This window comes from Chiloscyllium plagiosum, unplaced genomic scaffold, assembly GCF_037043375.1.
Source record: "Chiloscyllium plagiosum isolate Xiang-an unplaced genomic scaffold, Cpla_swu_hap1 HiC_scaffold_53X, whole genome shotgun sequence".
Lineage (NCBI taxonomy): Eukaryota > Metazoa > Chordata > Chondrichthyes > Orectolobiformes > Hemiscylliidae > Chiloscyllium > Chiloscyllium plagiosum.
In genome coordinates this window covers 7,709,630-7,729,072 of record NW_028270191.1, presented here as the reverse complement: position 1 = coordinate 7,729,072, position 19,443 = coordinate 7,709,630, and the positions used below count along the sequence as shown (strand labels likewise).

Below are 19,443 nucleotides of genomic sequence, written 5' to 3'. Positions count from 1 at the left end.
GCACATCCCTGGACACTATGGGACAATTTAGCACGGCCAATCCTCCCGAACCTGCACATCCCTGGACACGATGGGACAATTAGTATGGCTAATCCACCCTAACCTGCACATCCCTGGGTACAATGGGACAATTTAGCATGGCTAATCCACCCTAACCTGCACATCCCTGGACACTATGGGACAATTTAGCATGGCCAATCCACCCTAACCTGCACATCCCTGGACACTATGGGACAATTTAGCATGGCCAATCCACCCCAACCTGCACATCCTTGTACACTACGGGACAATTTAACACGGCCAATCCACCTTCACCTGCACATCCCTGGGTACTATGGGAAAATTTAGCATGCCCAATCCACCCTAACCTGCACATCCCTGGGTACTATGGGAAAATTTAGCATGCCCAATCCACCCTAACCTGCACATCCCTGGGTACTATGGGAAAATTTAGCATGGCCAATCCACCCTACCCTGCACATCCCTGGGCACGATGGGACAATTTAGCATGGCCAATCCACCCTAACTTGCACATCCCTGGACACTACGGGACAATTTAACACGGCCAATCCACCTTCACCTGCACATCCCTGGGCATTATGGGACAATTTAGCCCAGCCAATCCACCCTAACATGCACATCACTGGGCACTATGGGACAATTTAGCATGGCCAGTCCACCCTAACCTGCACATCTTTGGACACTATTGGACAATTTAGCATGGCCAATCCACCCTAACCTGCACATCCCTGGGCACTATTGGACAATTTAGCATGGCCAATCCATCCTAACCTGCTCATCGGGTACACTAAGCGACAATTTAGCACGGCCAATCCATCCTAACCTATAGATCCCTGGACATATGGGACATTTTAGCATGGCCAATCCACCCTAACCTGCACATCCCTGGGCACTATGGGACATTTTAGCATGGCCAATCCACCCTAACCTGCACATCCCTGGGTACTATGGGAAAATTTAGCCCGGCCAATCCACCCCAACCTGCACATCTCTGGACACTATTGGACAATTTAGCATGGCCAATCCACCCTAACCTGCACATCCTTGGGCACTATGGGACAATTTATCATGGCCAATCCACCCTCACCTACACATCCTTGGAAACTATGGAACAATTAGGAATGGCCAATCCACCCTAACCTGCACATCCCTGGGCACGATGGGACAATTTAGCACGGCCAATCCACCCTAACCTGCACATCCCTGGGTACTATGGGAAAATTTAGCACGGCCAATCCACCCTAACCTGCACATTCCTAGACATTATGGGACAATTTAGCATGGCTAATGCCCGAAACGTCAATTCTCCTGTTCCCGAGATGCTGCCTGACATGTTGCGCTTTTCCAGCAACACATTTCCATCTCTGATCTCCAGCATCTGCAGACCTCACTTTCTCCGACAATTTAGCACGGCCAATCCACCCCAACCTGCACATCCCTGTACACTATGGGACAATTTAGCACGGCCAATCCACCCTAACCTGCACATCCCTGGGTACTATGGGAAAATTTAGCATGCCCAATCCACCCTAACCTGCACATCCCTGGGTACTATGGGAAAATTTAGTATGGCCAATCCACCCTAACCTGCACATCCCTGGGCACGATGGGACAATTTAGCATGGCCAATACACCCTAACCTGCACATCCCTGGACACTAGGAGACCATTTAGCATGGCCAATCCACCTTCACCTGCACATCCCTGGACACTATGGCACAATTTAGCACGGCCAATCCACCCTAACATGCACATCACTGGGCACTATGGGACATTTTAGCATGGCCAGTCCACCCTAACCTGCACATTCCTGGACACTACGGGACAATTTAGCATGCCCAATCCACCCTAACCTGCACATCCCTGGGTACTATGGGAAAATTTAGCATGGCCAATCCACCCTAACCTGCACATCCCTGGGCACTATGGGACAATTTAGCATGGCCAATCCACCCTAACCTGCACATCCCTGGGTACTATGGGAAAATTTAGCATGGCCAATCCACCCTAACCTGCACATCCCTGGGCACTATGGCACAATTTAGCATGGCCAATCCACCCTCACCTGCACATCCCTGGACACTATGGGACATTTTAGCATGGCCAATCCACCCTAACCTGCACATCCCTGGGTACTATGGGAAAATTTAGCCCGGCCAATCCACCCCAACCTGCACATCCCTGGACACTATTGGACAATTTAGCATGGCCAATCCACCCTAACCTGCACATCCTTGGGCACTATGGGACAATTTATCATGGCCAATCCACCCTCACCTACACATCCTTGGAAACTATGGAACAATTAGGAATGGCCAATCCACCCTAACCTGCACATCCCTGGGCACGATGGGACAATTTAGCACGGCCAATCCACCCTAACCTGCACATCCCTGGGTACTATGGGAAAATTTAGCACGGCCAATCCACCCTAACCTGCACATTCCTAGACATTATGGGACAATTTAGCATGGCTAATGCCCGAAACGTCAATTCTCCTGTTCCCGAGATGCTGCCTGACCTGTTGCGCTTTTCCAGCAACACATTTCCATCTCTGATCTCCAGCATCTGCAGACCTCACTTTCTCCGACAATTTAGCACGGCCAATCCACCCCAACCTGCACATCCCTGTACACTATGGGACAATTTAGCACGGCCAATCCACCCTAACCTGCACATCCCTGGGTACTATGGGAAAATTTAGCATGCCCAATCCACCCTAACCTGCACATCCCTGGGTACTATGGGAAAATTTAGTATGGCCAATCCACCCTAACCTGCACATCCCTGGGCACGATGGGACAATTTAGCATGGCCAATACACCCTAACCTGCACATCCCTCGACACTAGGAGACCATTTAGCATGGCCAATCCACCTTCACCTGCACATCCCTGGACACTATGGCACAATTTAGCACGGCCAATCCACCCTAACATGCACATCACTGGGCACTATGGGACATTTTAGCATGGCCAGTCGACCCTAACCTGCACATTCCTGGGCACTACGGGACAATTTAGCATGCCCAATCCACCCTAACCTGCACATCCCTGGGTACTATGGGAAAATTTAGCATGGCCAATCCACCCTAACCTGCACATCCCTGGGCACTATGGGACAATTTAGCATGGCCAATCCACCCTAACCTGCACATCCCTGGGTACTATGGGAAAATTTAGCATGGCCAATCCACCCTAACCTGCACATCCCTGGGCACTATGGCACAATTTAGCATGGCCAATCCACCCTCACCTGCACATCCCTGGACACTATGGGACAATTTAGCACGGCCAATCCACCCTAACCTGCACATTCCTCGACATTCTGGGACAATTTAGCATGGCCAATCCACCCTAACCTGCACATTCCTGTACACTATGGGACAATTTAGTATGGCCAATCCACCCTAACCTGCACATCCCTGGGTACTATGGGACAATTTAGCATGGCCAATCCACCCTAACCTGCACATCCCTGGGCACTATGGGACATTTTAGCATGGCCAATCCACCCTAACCGGCACATCCCTGTACACTATGGGACAATTTAGCATGGCCAATCCACCCTAACCTGCACATCCCTGGACACTATGGGACAATTTAGCATGGCCAATCCACCCTAACCTACACATCCTTGGACACTATGGGACAATTTAGCATGGCCAATCCACCCTAACCTGCACATCCCTGGACACTATGGGACAATTTAGCATGGCCAGCCCACCCTAACCTGCACATCCCTGGGTACTATGGGAAAATTTAGCATGCCCAATCCACCCTAACCTGCACATCCCTGGGTACTATGGGAAAATTTAGCATGGCCAATCCACCCTAACCTGCACATCCCTGGGCACGATGGGACAATTTAGCATGGCCAATCCACCCTAACTTGCACATCCCTGGACACTAGGGGACAATTTAGCATGGCCAATCCACCTTCACCTGCACATCCCTGGGCATTATGGGACAATTTAGCATGGCCAGTCCACCCTAACCTGCACATCTTTGGACACTATTGGACAATTTAGCATGGCCAATCCACCCTAACCTGCACATCCCTGGGCACTATTGGACAATTTAGCATGGCCAATCCATCCTAACCTGCTCATCGGGTACACTAAGCGACAATTTAGCACGGCCAATCCATCCTAACCTATAGATCCCTGGACATATGGGACATTTTAGCATGGCCAATCCACCCTAACCTGCACATCCCTGGGCACTATGGGACATTTTAGCATGGCCAATCCACCCTAACCTGCACATCCCTGGGTACTATGGGAAAATTTAGCCCGGCCAATCCACCCCAACCTGCACATCCCTGGACACTATTGGACAATTTAGCATGGCCAATCCACCCTAACCTGCACATCCTTGGGCACTATGGGACAATTTAGCATGGCCAATCCACCCTCACCTACACATCCTTGGAAACTATGGAACAATTAGTAATGGCCAATCCACCCTAACCTGCACATCCCTGGGCACGATGGGACAATTTAGCACGGCCAATCCACCCTAACCTGCACATCCCTGGGTACTATGGTAAATTTAGCACGGCCAATCCACCCTAACCTGCACATTCCTAGACATTATGGGACAATTTAGCATGGCTAATGCCCGAAACGTCAATTCTCCTGTTCCCGAGATGCTGCCTGACCTGCTGCACTTTTCCAGCAACACATTTCCATCTCTGATCTCCAGCATCTGCAGACCTCACTTTCTCCGACAATTTAGCACGGCCAATCCACCCCAACCTGCACATCCCTGTACACTATGGGACAATTTAGCACGGCCAATCCACCCTAACCTGCACATCCCTGGGTACTATGGGAAAATTTAGCATGCCCAATCCACCCTAACCTGCACATCCCTGGGTACTATGGGAAAATTTAGTATGGCCAATCCACCCTAACCTGCACATCCCTGGGCACGATGGGACAATTTAGCATGGCCAATACCCTAACCTGCACATCCCTGGACACTAGGAGACCATTTAGCATAGCCAATCCACCTTCACCTGCACATCCCTGGACACTATGGCACAATTTAGCACGGCCAATCCACCCTAACATGCACATCACTGGGCACTATGGGACATTTTAGCATGGCCAGTCCACCCGAACCTGCACATTCCTGGGCACTACGGGAAAATTTAGCATGCCCAATCCACCCTAACCTGCACATCCCTGGGTACTATGGGAAAATTTAGCATGGCCAATCCACCCTAACCTGCACATCCCTGGGCACTATGGGACAATTTAGCATGGCCAATCCACCCTAACCTGCACATCCCTGGACACTATGGGACAATTTAGCATGGCCAATCCACCCTAACCTGCACATCCCTGGTTACTATGTGAAAATTTAGCATGGCCAATCCACCCTAACCTGCACATCCCTGGGCACTATGGCACAATTTAGCATGGCCAATCCACCCTCACCTGCACATCCTTGGAAACTAAGGAACAATTAGTAATGGCCAATCCACCCTAACCTGCACATCCCTGGGCACTATGGGACAATTTAGCATGGCCAGCCCACCCTAACCTGCACATCCCCGGGCACTATGGGACAATTTAGCACGGCCAATCCACCCTAACCTGCACCTCCCTGTACACTATGGGAAAATTTAGTATGGCCAATCCACCCTAACCTGCACATCCCTGGGCACTATGGGACAATTTAGCATGGCCAATCCCCCCTAACCTGCACATCCCTGGGTACTATGGGAAAATTTAGCATGCCCAATCCACCCTAACCTGCACATCCCTGGGTACTATGGGAAAATTTAGCATGGCCAATCCACCCTACCCTGCACATCCCTGGGCACGTTGGGACAATTTAGAATGGCCAATCCACCCTAACTTGCACATCCCTGGACACTACGGGACAATTTAGCATGGCCAATCCACCTTCACCTGCACATCCCTCGGCATTATGGGACAATTTAGCCCAGCCAATCCACCCTAACATGCACATCACTGGGCACTATGGGACAATTTAGCATGGCCAGTCCACCCTAACCTGCACATCTTTGGACACTATTGGACAATTTAGCATGGCCAATCCACCCTAACCTGCACATCCCTGGGCACTATTGGACAATTTAGCATGGCCAATCCATCCTAACCTGCTCATCGCTGGGTACTATGGGAAAATTTAGCCCGGCCAATCCACCCCAACCTGCACATCCCTGGACACTATTGGACAATTTAGCATGGCCAATCCACCCTAACCTGCACATCCCTGGGCACTATGGGACAATTTATCATGGCCAATCCACCCTCACCTACACATCCTTGGAAACTATGGAACAATTAGGAATGGCCAATCCACCCTAACCTGCACATCCCTGGGCACGATGGGACAATTTAGCACGGCCAATCCACCCTAACCTGCACATCCCTGGGTACTATGGGAAAATTTAGCACGGCCAATCCACCCTAACCTGCACATTCCTAGACATTATGGGACAATTTAGCATGGCTAATGCCCGAAACGTCAATTCTCCTGTTCCCGAGATGCTGCCTGACCTGTTGCGCTTTTCCAGCAACACATTTCCATCTCTGATCTCCAGCATCTGCAGACCTCACTTTCTCCGACAATTTAGCACGGCCAATCCACCCCAACCTGCACATCCCTGTACACTATGGGACAATTTAGCACGGCCAATCCACCCTAACCTGCACATCCCTGGGTACTATGGGAAAATTTAGCATGCCCAATCCACCCTAACCTGCACATCCCTGGGTACTATGGGAAAATTTAGTATGGCCAATCCACCCTAACCTGCACATCCCTGGGCACGATGGGACAATTTAGCATGGCCAATACACCCTAACCTGCACATCCCTGGACACTAGGAGACCATTTAGCATGGCCAATCCACCTTCACCTGCACATCCCTGGACACTATGGCACAATTTAGCACGGCCAATCCACCCTAACATGCACATCACTGGGCACTATGGGACATTTTAGCATGGCCAGTCCACCCGAACCTGCACATTCCTGGGCACTACGGGACAATTTAGCATGCCCAATCCACCCTAACCTGCACATCCCTGGGTACTATGGGAAAATTTAGCATGGCCAATCCACCCTAACCTGCACATCCCTGGGCACTATGGGACAATTTAGCATGGCCAATCCACCCTAACCTGCACATCCCTGGGTACTATGGGAAAATTTAGCATGGCCAATCCACCCTAACCTGCACATCCCTGGGCACTATGGCACAATTTAGCATGGCCAATCCACCCTCACCTGCACACCCCTGGACACTATGGGACAATTTAGCACGGCCAATCCACCCTAACCTGCACATTCCTCGACATTCTGGGACAATTTAGCATGGCCAATCCACCCTAACCTGCACATTCCTGGGCACTATGGGACAATTTAGCATGACCAATCCACCCTAAACCTGCACATTCCTGGACACGATGGGAAAATTTAGCATGGCCAATCCATCCTAACCTGCACATCCCTGGGCACTATGGGACATTTTAGCATGGCCAATGGACCCTAACCTGCACATCCCTGGACACTATGGGACAATTTAGCATGGCCAATCCACCCTAACCGGCACATCCCTGTACACTATGGGACAATTTAGCATGGCCAATCCACCCTAACCTGCACATCCCTGGACACTATGGGACAATTTAGCATGGCCAATCCACCCTAACCTACACATCCCTGGACACTATGGGACAATTTAGCATGGCCAATCCACCCTAACCTGCACATCTCTGGACACTATGGGACAATTTAGCATGGCCAGCCCACCCTAACCTGCACATCCCTGGGTACTATGGGAAAATTTAGCATGCCCAATCCACCCTAACCTGCACATCCCTGGGTACTATGGGAAAATTTAGCATGGCCAATCCACCCTAACCTGCACATCCCTGGGCACGATGGGACAATTTAGCATGGCCAATCCACCCTAACTTGCACATCCCTGGACACTAGGGGACAATTTAGCATGGCCAATCCACCTTCACCTGCACATCCCTGGGCATTATGGGACAATTTAGCATGGCCAGTCCACCCTAACCTGCACATCTTTGGACACTATTGGACAATTTAGCATGGCCAATCCACCCTAACCTGCACATCCCTGGGCACTATTGGACAATTTAGCATGGCCAATCCATCCTAACCTGCTCATCGGGTACACTAAGCGACAATTTAGCACGGCCAATCCATCCTAACCTATAGATCCCTGGACATATGGGACATTTTAGCATGGCCAATCCACCCTAACCTGCACATCCCTGGGCACTATGGGACATTTTAGCATGGCCAATCCACCCTAACCTGCACATCCCTGGGTACTATGGGAAAATTTAGCCCGGCCAATCCACCCCAACCTGCACATCCCTGGACACTATTGGACAATTTAGCATGGCCAATCCACCCTAACCTGCACATCCTTGGGCACTATGGGACAATTTAGCATGGCCAATCCACCCTCACCTACACATCCTTGGAAACTATGGAACAATTAGTAATGGCCAATCCACCCTAACCTGCACATCCCTGGGCACGATGGGACAATTTAGCACGGCCAATCCACCCTAACCTGCACATCCCTGGGTACTATGGTAAATTTAGCACGGCCAATCCACCCTAACCTGCACATTCCTAGACATTATGGGACAATTTAGCATGGCTAATGCCCGAAACGTCAATTCTCCTGTTCCCGAGATGCTGCCTGACCTGCTGCACTTTTCCAGCAACACATTTCCATCTCTGATCTCCAGCATCTGCAGACCTCACTTTCTCCGACAATTTAGCACGGCCAATCCACCCCAACCTGCACATCCCTGTACACTATGGGACAATTTAGCACGGCCAATCCACCCTAACCTGCACATCCCTGGGTACTATGGGAAAATTTAGCATGCCCAATCCACCCTAACCTGCACATCCCTGGGCACGATGGGACAATTTAGCATGCCCAATCCACCCTAACCTGCACATCCCTGGGTACTATGGGAAAATTTAGCATGCCCAATCCACCCTAACCTGCACATCCCTGGGTACTATGGGAAAATTTAGTATGGCCAATCCACCCTAACCTGCACATCCCTGGGCTCGATGGGACAATTTAGCATGGCCAATACACCCTAACCTGCACATCCCTGGACACTAGGAGACCATTTAGCATGGCCAATCCACCTTCACCTGCACATCCCTGGACACTATGGCACAATTTAGCACGGCCAATCCACCCTAACATGCACATCACTGGGCACTATGGGACATTTTAGCATGGCCAGTCCACCCTAACCTGCACATTCCTGGGCACTACGGAACAATTTAGCATGCCCAATCCACCCTAACCTGCACATCCCTGGGTACTATGGGAAAATTTAGCATGGCCAATCCACCCTAACCTGCACATCCCTGGGCACTATGGGACAATTTAGCATGGCCAATCCACCCTAACCTGCACATCCCTGGACACTATGGGACAATTTAGCATGGCCAATCCACCCTAACCTGCACATCCCTGGGTACTATGGGAAAATTTAGCATGGCCAATCCACCCTAACCTGCACATCCCTGGGCACTATGGCACAATTTAGCATGGCCAATCCACCCTCACCTGCACATCCCTGGACACTATGGGACAATTTAGCACGGCCAATCCACCCTAACCTGCACATTCCTCGACATTATGGGACAATTTAGCATGGCCAATCCACCCTAGCCTGCACATTCCTGGGCACTATGGGACAATTTAGCATGGCCAATCCACCCTAAACCTGCACATTCCTGGACACTATGGGAAAATTTAGCATGGCCAATCCATCCTAACCTGCACATTCCTGTACACTATGGGACAATTTAGTATGGCCAATCCACCCTAACCTGCACATCCCTGGACACGATGGGACAATTTAGCATGGCCAATCCATCCTAACCTGCACATCCCTGGACACGATGGGACAATTTAGCATGGCCAATCCACCCTAACCTGCACATCCCTGGGCACTATGGGACAATTTAGCATGGCCAATCCACCCTAACCTGCACATCCCTGGGCACTTTGGGACAATTTAGCATGGCCAATCCACCCTAACCTGCACATCCCTGGAGACGATGGGACAATTTAGCATGGCCAATCCACTCTCACCTACACATCCTTGGAAAGTATGGAACAATTAGTAATGGCCAATCCACCCTAACCTGCACATCCCTGGGCAGTATGGGACATTTTGGCATGGCCAACCCACCCTAACCTGCACATCCCTGGACACTATGGGACAATTTAGCATGGCCAATCCACCCTAACCTGCACATCCCTGGACACTATGGGACAATTTAGCATGGCCAATCCACCCTAACCTGCACATCCCTGTACACTATGGGACAATTTAGCATGGCCAATCCACCCTAAACTGCACATCCCTGGACACTATGGGACAATTTAGCATGGCCAATCCACCCTAACCTGCACATCCCTGGACACTATGGGACGATTTAGCATGGCCAATCCACCCTAACCAGCAAATCCCTCGGCACTATGGGACAATTTAGCCCGGCCAATCCACCCCAACCTGCACATCCCTGGGCACTATGGGACATTTTAGCATGGCCAATCCACGCTAACTTGCACATCCCTGCGCACTATGGGACAATTTAGCATGGCCAATCCACCCTAACCTGCACATCCCAGGACACTATGGGACAATTTAGCCCGGCCAATCCACCCCAACCTGCACATCCCTGTACACTATGGGACAATTTAGTATGGCCAATCCACCCTAAACTGCACATCCCTGGACACTATGGGACAATTTAGCATGGCCAATCCACCCTAACCTGCACATCCCTGGACACTATGGAACAATTTAGCATAGCCAACCCACCCTAACCTGCACATCCCTGGGTACTATGGGAAAATTTAGCATGGCCAATCCACCCTCACCTGCACATCCCTGGACACTATGGGACAATTTAGCATGGCCAATCCACCCTAACCTGCACATCCCTGGACACTATTGGACAATTTAGCATGGCCAATCCACCCTAACCTGCACACCCCTGGACACTATGGGACAATTTAGCACGGCCCATCCACCCTAACCTGCACATCCCTGGGTACTATGGGAAAATTTAGCATGGCCAATCCACCCTAACCTGCACATCCCTGGGCTTTATGGGACAATTTAACATGGCCAATCCACCCTAACCTGCACATCCCTGGGCACTATGGGCCAATTTAGCACGGCCAATGCACCCTAACCTGCACATCTTTGGACACTATTGGACAATTTAGCATGGCCAATCCCCCCTAACCTACACATCCCTGGGCACTATGGGAAATTTAGCACAGCCAATCCATCCAAACCTGCACATCCCTGGGCACTATGGGACAATTTAGCATGGCAAATCCATCCTAACCTGCTCATCGGGTACACTAAGCGACAATTTAGCATGGCCAATCCATCCTAACCTGTAGATCCCTGGACATATGGGACAATTTAGCATGGCCAATCTACCCCAACCTACGCATCCCTAGGCACTATGGGACAATTTAGCATGGCCAATCCACCCCAACCTACGCATCCCTGGGCACTATGGGACAATATAGCATGGCCAATCCACCCTAACATGCACATCCCTGGGCACTATGGGACATTTTAGCATGGCCAATCCACCCTAACATGCACATCCCTGGGCACTATGGGACAATTTAGCATGGCCAATCCACCCTAACATGCACATCCCTGGGCACTATGGGACAATTTAGCACGGCCAATCCCCCCTAACCTGCACATCCCTGGACACTATGGGTCAACCTAGCATGGCCAATCCACCCTAACCTGCACATCCCTGGACACTATGGGTCAACATAGCATGGCCAATCCACCCCAACCTGTACATCTTTGGACTGTGGGAGGTAACTGGAGCAAACCCACACAGACACGGGGGGAATGCGTCAACTCCACACAGACAGTCGCCTGAGGCGAGAATTGAACCTGGGTCCCTGGCACTGTGAGGCAGCAATGCTAACTAGGCAAAAGTGTGGACTGCAAATGCTGGAAACCAGAATTTAGTTCATAGTGGTGCTGGAAAAGCGCAGCAGGTCAGGCAGCATCCGAGGAGCAGGCGTGTCAATGTTTCAGGTAAAAGCCCTTCATCAGGAATAGAGGCAGGAAGCCTCCAGGGTGGAGAGATAAATGGGGGTGGTGGGGCTGGGGAGAAGGTAGCAAAGATTACAATAGGTGAATGGGAGTGGGGATGGAGGTGATAGGTCAGAGAGGAGGGTGGGGGAAGGTAGCAAAGAGTACAATAGATGTATGGGGGTGGGGATTGAGTTGATAAGGTCAGAGGGAAGGGTGGGGGAAGGTAGCAAAGAGTACACTAGGTGAATGGGGTGGGAATTGAGGTGATAGGTCAGAGGGGAGGATGGAGAGGATAGGTGGGAAGGGAGATTGGCAGGTAGGACAGGTCATGAGGACGGTGCTGAGCTGGGAAAAATAAAGCAGTGCTAACTGCTGAGTCACCATGCTGCCCTTAGCCGGTCACCCTTTCTGCGTAAGGATATGCAGCTGCGGGTGGGGGAATTTGCACACGGCAAGCTCCTGATGTACAGTGATAGAAATAATGTGTTTACTGAGAGATTAGTGCTGGCCAGGACATTGAACTGAAAGGAACAAAAGCAGAAATTGTTGGAAAAGCTCAGCAGGTCTGGCAGCATCTATGGAGCGAAATCAAGAGTTAACGTTTCAGGTCCGGTCCGGTGACCCATCCTCAGAACCAGTTCTGAATATGCAGAGAAATTAGAGTTAACATTTTGGGTTCAGTGAGCTTTTCCAGCAATTTCTGCTTTTGTTTCTGATTTCCAGTATCGGTGGTCATTTTGGGGACTTTTTTTGAGATGAAAGGAAGCTGGCTAATGGTGGAAGGGTAATTCTTTCTGTCTTGGTTACACCCTTATATCCAAATGACCATGCCTGCCAGGTCTCAACAGCACTGTAGGCACATGATCATTTATCTCAAGATATCAAACAGTCATTTGGCAGTACAGAACCTGAGACATTTGGCCTTTTAATCTAGTAACTGTCAGGAAAATCCGCAAGGAGTATGAAAGTAAAGGGAAGATAACTTGAAAAGGTTCAGAAAAGATTTACAAGGATGTTGCCAGGTTTGGAGGGTTTGAGCTACAGGGAGAGGCTGAACAGGCTGGGGCTGTTTTCCCTGGAGCATCGGAGACTGAGGGGTGACCTTATAGAGGTTTATAAAATCATGAGGGGCATGAACAGGATAAATAGCCAAGGTCATTTTTCCCCAGGGTCGGGGAGTCCAGAACTAGACGGCATAGGTTTAAGGTGAGAGGGGAAAGATTTAAAAGGGACCTAAGGGGCAACTTTTTCACACAGAGGGTGGTACGTGTATGGAATGAGCTGCCAGAGGAAGTGGTGGAGGCTGGTACAATTACAGCATTTAAAAGGCATCTGGATGGGTATATGAATAGGAAGGGTTCAGAGGGATATGGGCCAAGTGCTGGTAAAATGGGACTCAATTAGAGTTAGGCATGGATGATTTGGACCAAAGGGTCTGTTTCTGTGCTATATATCTCCATGACTCTGTGACTCTATAACATCTATACAGCATGAGAGGAGAGTGCTGATCGGTTGGCAAATGGACTCAGATTGGTAGTGGTGTCTGCACAGAGGCTGCACCATAGAGAATGATGACTGACAATTCACTGCCAAGTGTTGTTTCAATTTTAAACAAGTTTTTTTTTCTATTCACTCACAGGATGAGGGCCAGCCCCTCGTTGCCCTGGTAAGGTGATATCCAGGGAACAGGAGAATCGATGTTTTGGGCATAAGCCCTTCTTCCTGAAGAAGGGCTTATGCCCGAAACGTCGATTCTCCTGTTCCCTGGATGCTGCCTGACCTGCTGCGCTTTTCCAGCAACACATTTTCAGCTCTGATCTCCAGCATCTGCAGACCTCACTTTCTCCTGGTAAGGTGATGATGAGCTGCCTTCTCGAACAGTTGGCACAGTCCATTTTGGTGTTGGCACACCTACAATGCCCTTCAGGCAATGCCCTGAGAAATGAACCCGCTGACACTCATTTTGTTGAGTTGAAACTGGTGTGATGTGTGGCCATCTTCTTTCTGTCTTTCTTTAATTCCTTTAGGAAGTAATGAGCAAGTTGGACAAAGGAGAGCTAGTGCACGTGATCTATATGGATTTCCAGGAGGTCTTTGACAAGGTGCCACACAGGAGGCTGCGAAGTAAGATAAGAGCCCATGGTGTGAGGGGCAAGGTACTGGTATGGAGAGAGGATTGGCTGACGGGCAGAAGGCCGAGAGTGGGGATAAAGGGATCTTTTTCAAGATGGCAGCTGGTGACTATTGGGGTTCCACAAGGGTCAGTGTTGGGACCACAGCTATTCATGTTGTACATGAATGATCTGGGTGAAGGAACCTGAGGGCATTGTTGCTCAGTTTGAAGATGACACAAGGGTAGGTGAAGGGACGGAGTGTTGAGGAAGTGGGGAGGCTGCAGAAGGACTTGGACAGGCGAGGGGAGTGGGCACAGAAGTGGCAGATGGAATACAATGTGGGAAAGGGTGAGGTTAGGCACTTGGTGGGAAGAATAGCAATGTAGACTATTTTCAAAATAGGGAAAGGTTTCAGAAATCTGAAGCACAGAGGGACTTGGGAGTCCCAGTTCTAGATTCTCTTCAGGTTAATATGCAGGTTCAGTTGGCAGTTAGGAAGGTAAATGCAATGTTAGCGTTCATTGTGAGAGGGTTAGAATACAAGAGCAGGGATGTACTGCTGAGGCTGTATAAGGCTCCTGTCAGACCATATTTGGAATAGTGTGAGCAGGATTGGGGCCCTGTATCTAAGGAAGGATGTGCTGGCCTTGGAGGGGGTTTACAAGAATGAGGCTGGGGATGAGGGGCTTGTCATATGAGGAGGGGTTGGGGACTCTGGGTCTGTACTCTATGGGGTTTGGAATGATGAGGGGGGGGGGGGGGGGGGGGTGGGTGGGATCTGAATGAAACTTCCACCAGGGGACCGGAGGGCACAGCCTCAGAGTGAAGGGTCGACCCTTTAGAACTGAGATGAGGAGGAATTTCTTCAGCCAGAGGGTGGGGAATCTGTGGGACCCATTGCTGCAGAGAGCTGTGGAGGCCGGGTCACTGTGTGTGTTTATAACGGCGATAGATTGGCCCTTGAACAGTACAGGGGATCAGGGGTTACAGGGCGAAGGCAGGAGAATGGGGTTGAGAAAGATATCTGCCATGATTAAAAGGCGGAGCAGACCCGATGGGCTGAATGCCCCTATCTTGCCGGGTCTTATATCTACAAAGGACAGGGCCCTGCACCTTAGTATCCGTAGCTTCCACTACACGGAAATACAAACACGAGTGACAGCCCCAAATCAGCTGTAATTCTTCACGCACCCATCCTTATTGAGCAGATGCTGTCCAGTCAGAAACTCCAATCCAGCTGGAGACGTGGTTGAGACTTTTGCGAGTGCAGCACGGTTGGGGATGGTCTGGGTGCTGATTCGGGGTGAGCCGAGGGATCCATTCAGTTCGCAAACAATCAAGAGCAGCAGCAAATGAAGTTTTCTTTCTCTCTGCATGTGTGTGTGTGTGTGTGTGTGTGTGTGAGAGAGAGAGAGTGTGTGTGTGTATGTGAGAGGCGTGTGTGAGTGTGTGTGTAAGTATATGTGAGACAGGGTGTGTGTATGTGTGTGTGAGTTTGTGTGTGAAAGGATGTGTGTGTGAGAGAGAGTATGTGAGAATGTGTGTGTGAGTTTGTGTGTGAGAGGGTGTGTGTGTATGTGTGTGAGAGGGTGTGTGTGTGTGTGAGAGAGAGAGTATGTGTGTGTGTGAGAGGGTGTGTGAGTTTGTATGTGTGTGAGAGGGTATGTGTGTGAGTGTGTGAGAGAGTCTGTGTGTATGGGTGAGAGAGTGTGAGTTTGTGTGTGAGAGGGTGTGTGTGTATGTGTGTGAGTTTGTGTGTGAGACTCTGTATGTGTATGTGTGTGAGAGAGAATGTGTGAGTTTGTGTGCAGCATAACTGCTGCCTTATAGTGTGTTGCTTTTCCAGCAACACATTTTCAGCTCTGATCTCCAGCATCTGCAGTCCTCACTTTCTCATGCTGTCGTATAGTGCCAAGGACCCACAACTACCTCACATAATCTAAAGATGTGCAGGTTAGGATGGATTGGCCATGCTAAATTGTCCCATAGTGTCCAGGGATGTGTAGGTTAGGTGGATTGGCCATGCTAAATTGCCCCATAGTGTCCAGGGATGTGCAGGTTAGGGTGGATTGGCCATGCTAAATTGCCCCATAGTGCCCAGGGATGTGCAGGTTAGGGTGGATTGGCCATGCTAAATTGTCCCATAGTGTCCAGGGATGTGTAGGTTAGGTGGATTGGCCATGCTAAATTGTCCCGTAGTGCCCAGGGATGTGCAAGTTAGGGTGGATTGGCCATGCTAAATTGTCCCATAGTGCCCAGGGATGTGCAGGTTAGGGTGGATTGGCCATGCTAAATTGTCCCATAGTGCCCAGGGATGTGCAGGTTAGGGTGGATTGGCCATGCTAAATTGTCCCATAGTGCCCAGGGATGTGCAGGTTAGGGTGGATTGGCCATGCTAAATTGTCCCATAGTGCCCAGGGATGTGCAGGTTAGGGTGGATTGGCCGTGATAAATTGTCCCATAGTGTCCAGGGATGTGCAGGTTAGGTGCATTAGTCAGGGAGAAATGTAGCATAACAGGATAGGAGAATGGATCTGGGTGGGTTACTCTTCGGAGGGTTGGTATAGGCTTGTTGGGCCGAAGGGCCTGTTTCCACAGTGTCGGGATTCTATGTGTTTGTGTGTATGAGAGTTTATATATATTTGCGTGTGTATGTGAATATGTGTGTCTGTCTGTGTGTATGAGAGAGAGTCTGTGAGAGAGAGAGAGTGTGTGTGAACTACACTCCTATTAATTCTGAAAAGCCCCTTTGATCTGATATCAGATTGTCGAAAAGGTTAAATGCATTTGGAATCAGCATCCTGTCTGCTGTTTTGAAATTCCATCAGGAATGTCTCTAGGTCTGACCTCTCTTCCTGCCTTAGCCGGAGGAGGATGCTTAACTGTAGGATGTTGTCGGGGGAGGGGTAAAGGTGGCAGGATGGGATGCGAAGGCAACACCGCCAAGCATCGATCCAACAAAGGCAAGTTCCACTTTTGGCTGAGTCAGGCTCAGCGCTGCCTTTGTCCCATTAAAGTCTGAGTTTATTTTATCGCGGCCTGATCTCGCTGCTCTCCTGCTCCTGAAGGTGGTAGCGCACCTTGAATTGTTCTTAGGAACCCACTTCATCCAGACAAGAGTGGGGGGCAACAACAGCTCCAAGGTGCATCCTGCATGGCAACAACTTGACCAATCAGAGTTGACTTGTCTTTATTGACCACAGCCATGGAGTTAACTGTTCCCATGGAAACATCTTGACTAACCTGAGTTCACTTGCCAACCAACCAGCACTCTTTCCCGTGTACATTGGTGTTCCCTCTGAGAGTTGGCATTCTTGCAATGCTGTCCTGATCGGTGCGGGAGGAAACAGTCTCTTCCTTTCTCAGCAATTTCCTCTAGCCTTGTCTACACGCAAATTGCTCCTGCCACGCACTTGCTGAAAGACATCGGTTTATGGGCAAAATCAGATGCCCAGCAAACTAAAGAAAAGGGGGCGTGCATTCACATAGCACTGTTTCTCTTCTCGGAATACCCCAAAGGAGTCTGAGAGCGTGGGCCACTGCTGTGATGTCAGGAGACGGAGCGGTCAATGTACGCACAGCCAGAGGACGCAGTCACTGCCATGGAGAGGAAGCGAAACGAGGTGATGAGCTCCTCAGTCTGTCATATTGTGTCTCATTGTAGCTCTTTGTCTCTGTCCCATTAGCTCAGCACCGCACTGAAGGAAGGAGTAGTGTCAGAGGAATGTAGCCCACTGGGATCAGCAACCATTGCCAATCCTGCCACTCACCAGAAAGTGCCAGCAGCAGGAATAAGCAGCGGGATCGGCCAATGCTTCCAAAGCCATTCCCTATGGCCCCCAGGCAAGTGAAACTGACAGCGTGTGAATTTCCAGTTGGCTATTTCTCTTCTGTGCCCATCTATTCTGGAAAATACTGGGGAGGGTTTTTTAAAATTTTAAGCACAGCCAATCCTAACCTGCACGGGGCGGCACGGTGGCACAGTGGTTAGCACTGCTGCCTCACAGCGCCAGGGCCCCGGGTTCAATTCCAGCCTCGGGTGACTGTCTGCGTGGAGTTTGCACATTCTCCCTGTGTCTGCGTGGGTTTCCTTCGGGTGCTCCGGTTTCCTCCCACAGTCCAAAGACGTGCAGGTCAGGTGAATTGGTTATGCTAAATTGTCGACAGTGTTCAGGGATGTGTAGGTTAGGTGCGTTAATCAGAGGTAAATATAGGATAGTATGATAAGGGAATGGGTCTGGGTGGGTTACTGCCCGGAGGGTCGGTACAGATGTTTTGGGCCGAATGGCTTGTTTCTACACTGTAGGAATTCTATGATTCTAAATGCACATCTTTGGACTGTGGGAGGAAACCGGAGCACCCCAGAGGCCAGGGTTATACACGAGCTTGTTGAGAATTACACATTTTAAAGGGTTAGGACCTTAAGCACAAACAGCTTACCCCCTTCCCGTGCTCCCCGTAAACCTTTCTGGACTGCAGTTCCCTGAAAGGATTGTCGCGTTCCCGACGAACGAAGGGAAAGCGGGTAAAATCCATAAAGAGGTTTGGGAGGCACGTGAGGTGTGACCTTAGAGCTGTAAACAAAAGAGCAATCTCCCTCAGAGTAAGGACAGCCCAGAGGAATCGAATCAGATGCATCAACATGCATGGCCAAAAGCAAAACAGTCATTTCAAAAGTCCCCTGGAAAATAAGGAGGGAAACCTCAATGAGACCGATAAAAAAAATCACCATGCCTGGATGTTTGGATAGATGCAGCAGGGAATCAGGAAGGCTCAGGGAATGTTGGCCCTTAGTCCAAGGGGGTTGGAGTGTAAGAGTAGGGAAGTCTTACTGTAACTGTACAAGGTGCTGGTGAGACCACGTCTGGAGCACTGTGAGCAGCTCTGGTCCCTTATTTAAAGAAATATATCATTTCATTGGAGACAGTTCAGAGAAGGTTCATTAGGATGATCCCTGGTGTGGAGAAAGTGAGGACTGCAGATGCTGGAGATCAGAGTCGAGAGTGTGGTGCTGGAAAAGCACAGCAGGTCAGGCAGCATCCGAGGAGCAGGAGAATCGACATTTCGGGCAAAAGCCCTTAATTAGGAATGAAGAGCTTATCCCTGAAACGTCGATTCTCCTGCTCCTCGGATGTTGTCTGACCTGCTGTGCTTTTCCA

The 19,443-nt window shown here is 50.1% G+C and overlaps 1 protein-coding gene across 1 annotated transcript in view; it reads left to right on the top strand.

The window, feature by feature from the left end:
• Positions 1–19,443, top strand: part of LOC122546908 (activin receptor type-1-like) — a 179,836-nt gene that overhangs the window by 26,459 nt on the left and 133,934 nt on the right. Inside the window, exon 2 of the mRNA XM_087985552.1 lies at positions 17,971–18,127. Within this exon, the coding sequence (XP_087841678.1) occupies positions 18,096–18,127 (32 nt within the window). The 5' untranslated portion in view covers positions 17,971–18,095. The remainder of the gene's footprint in view (positions 1–17,970; positions 18,128–19,443) is intronic.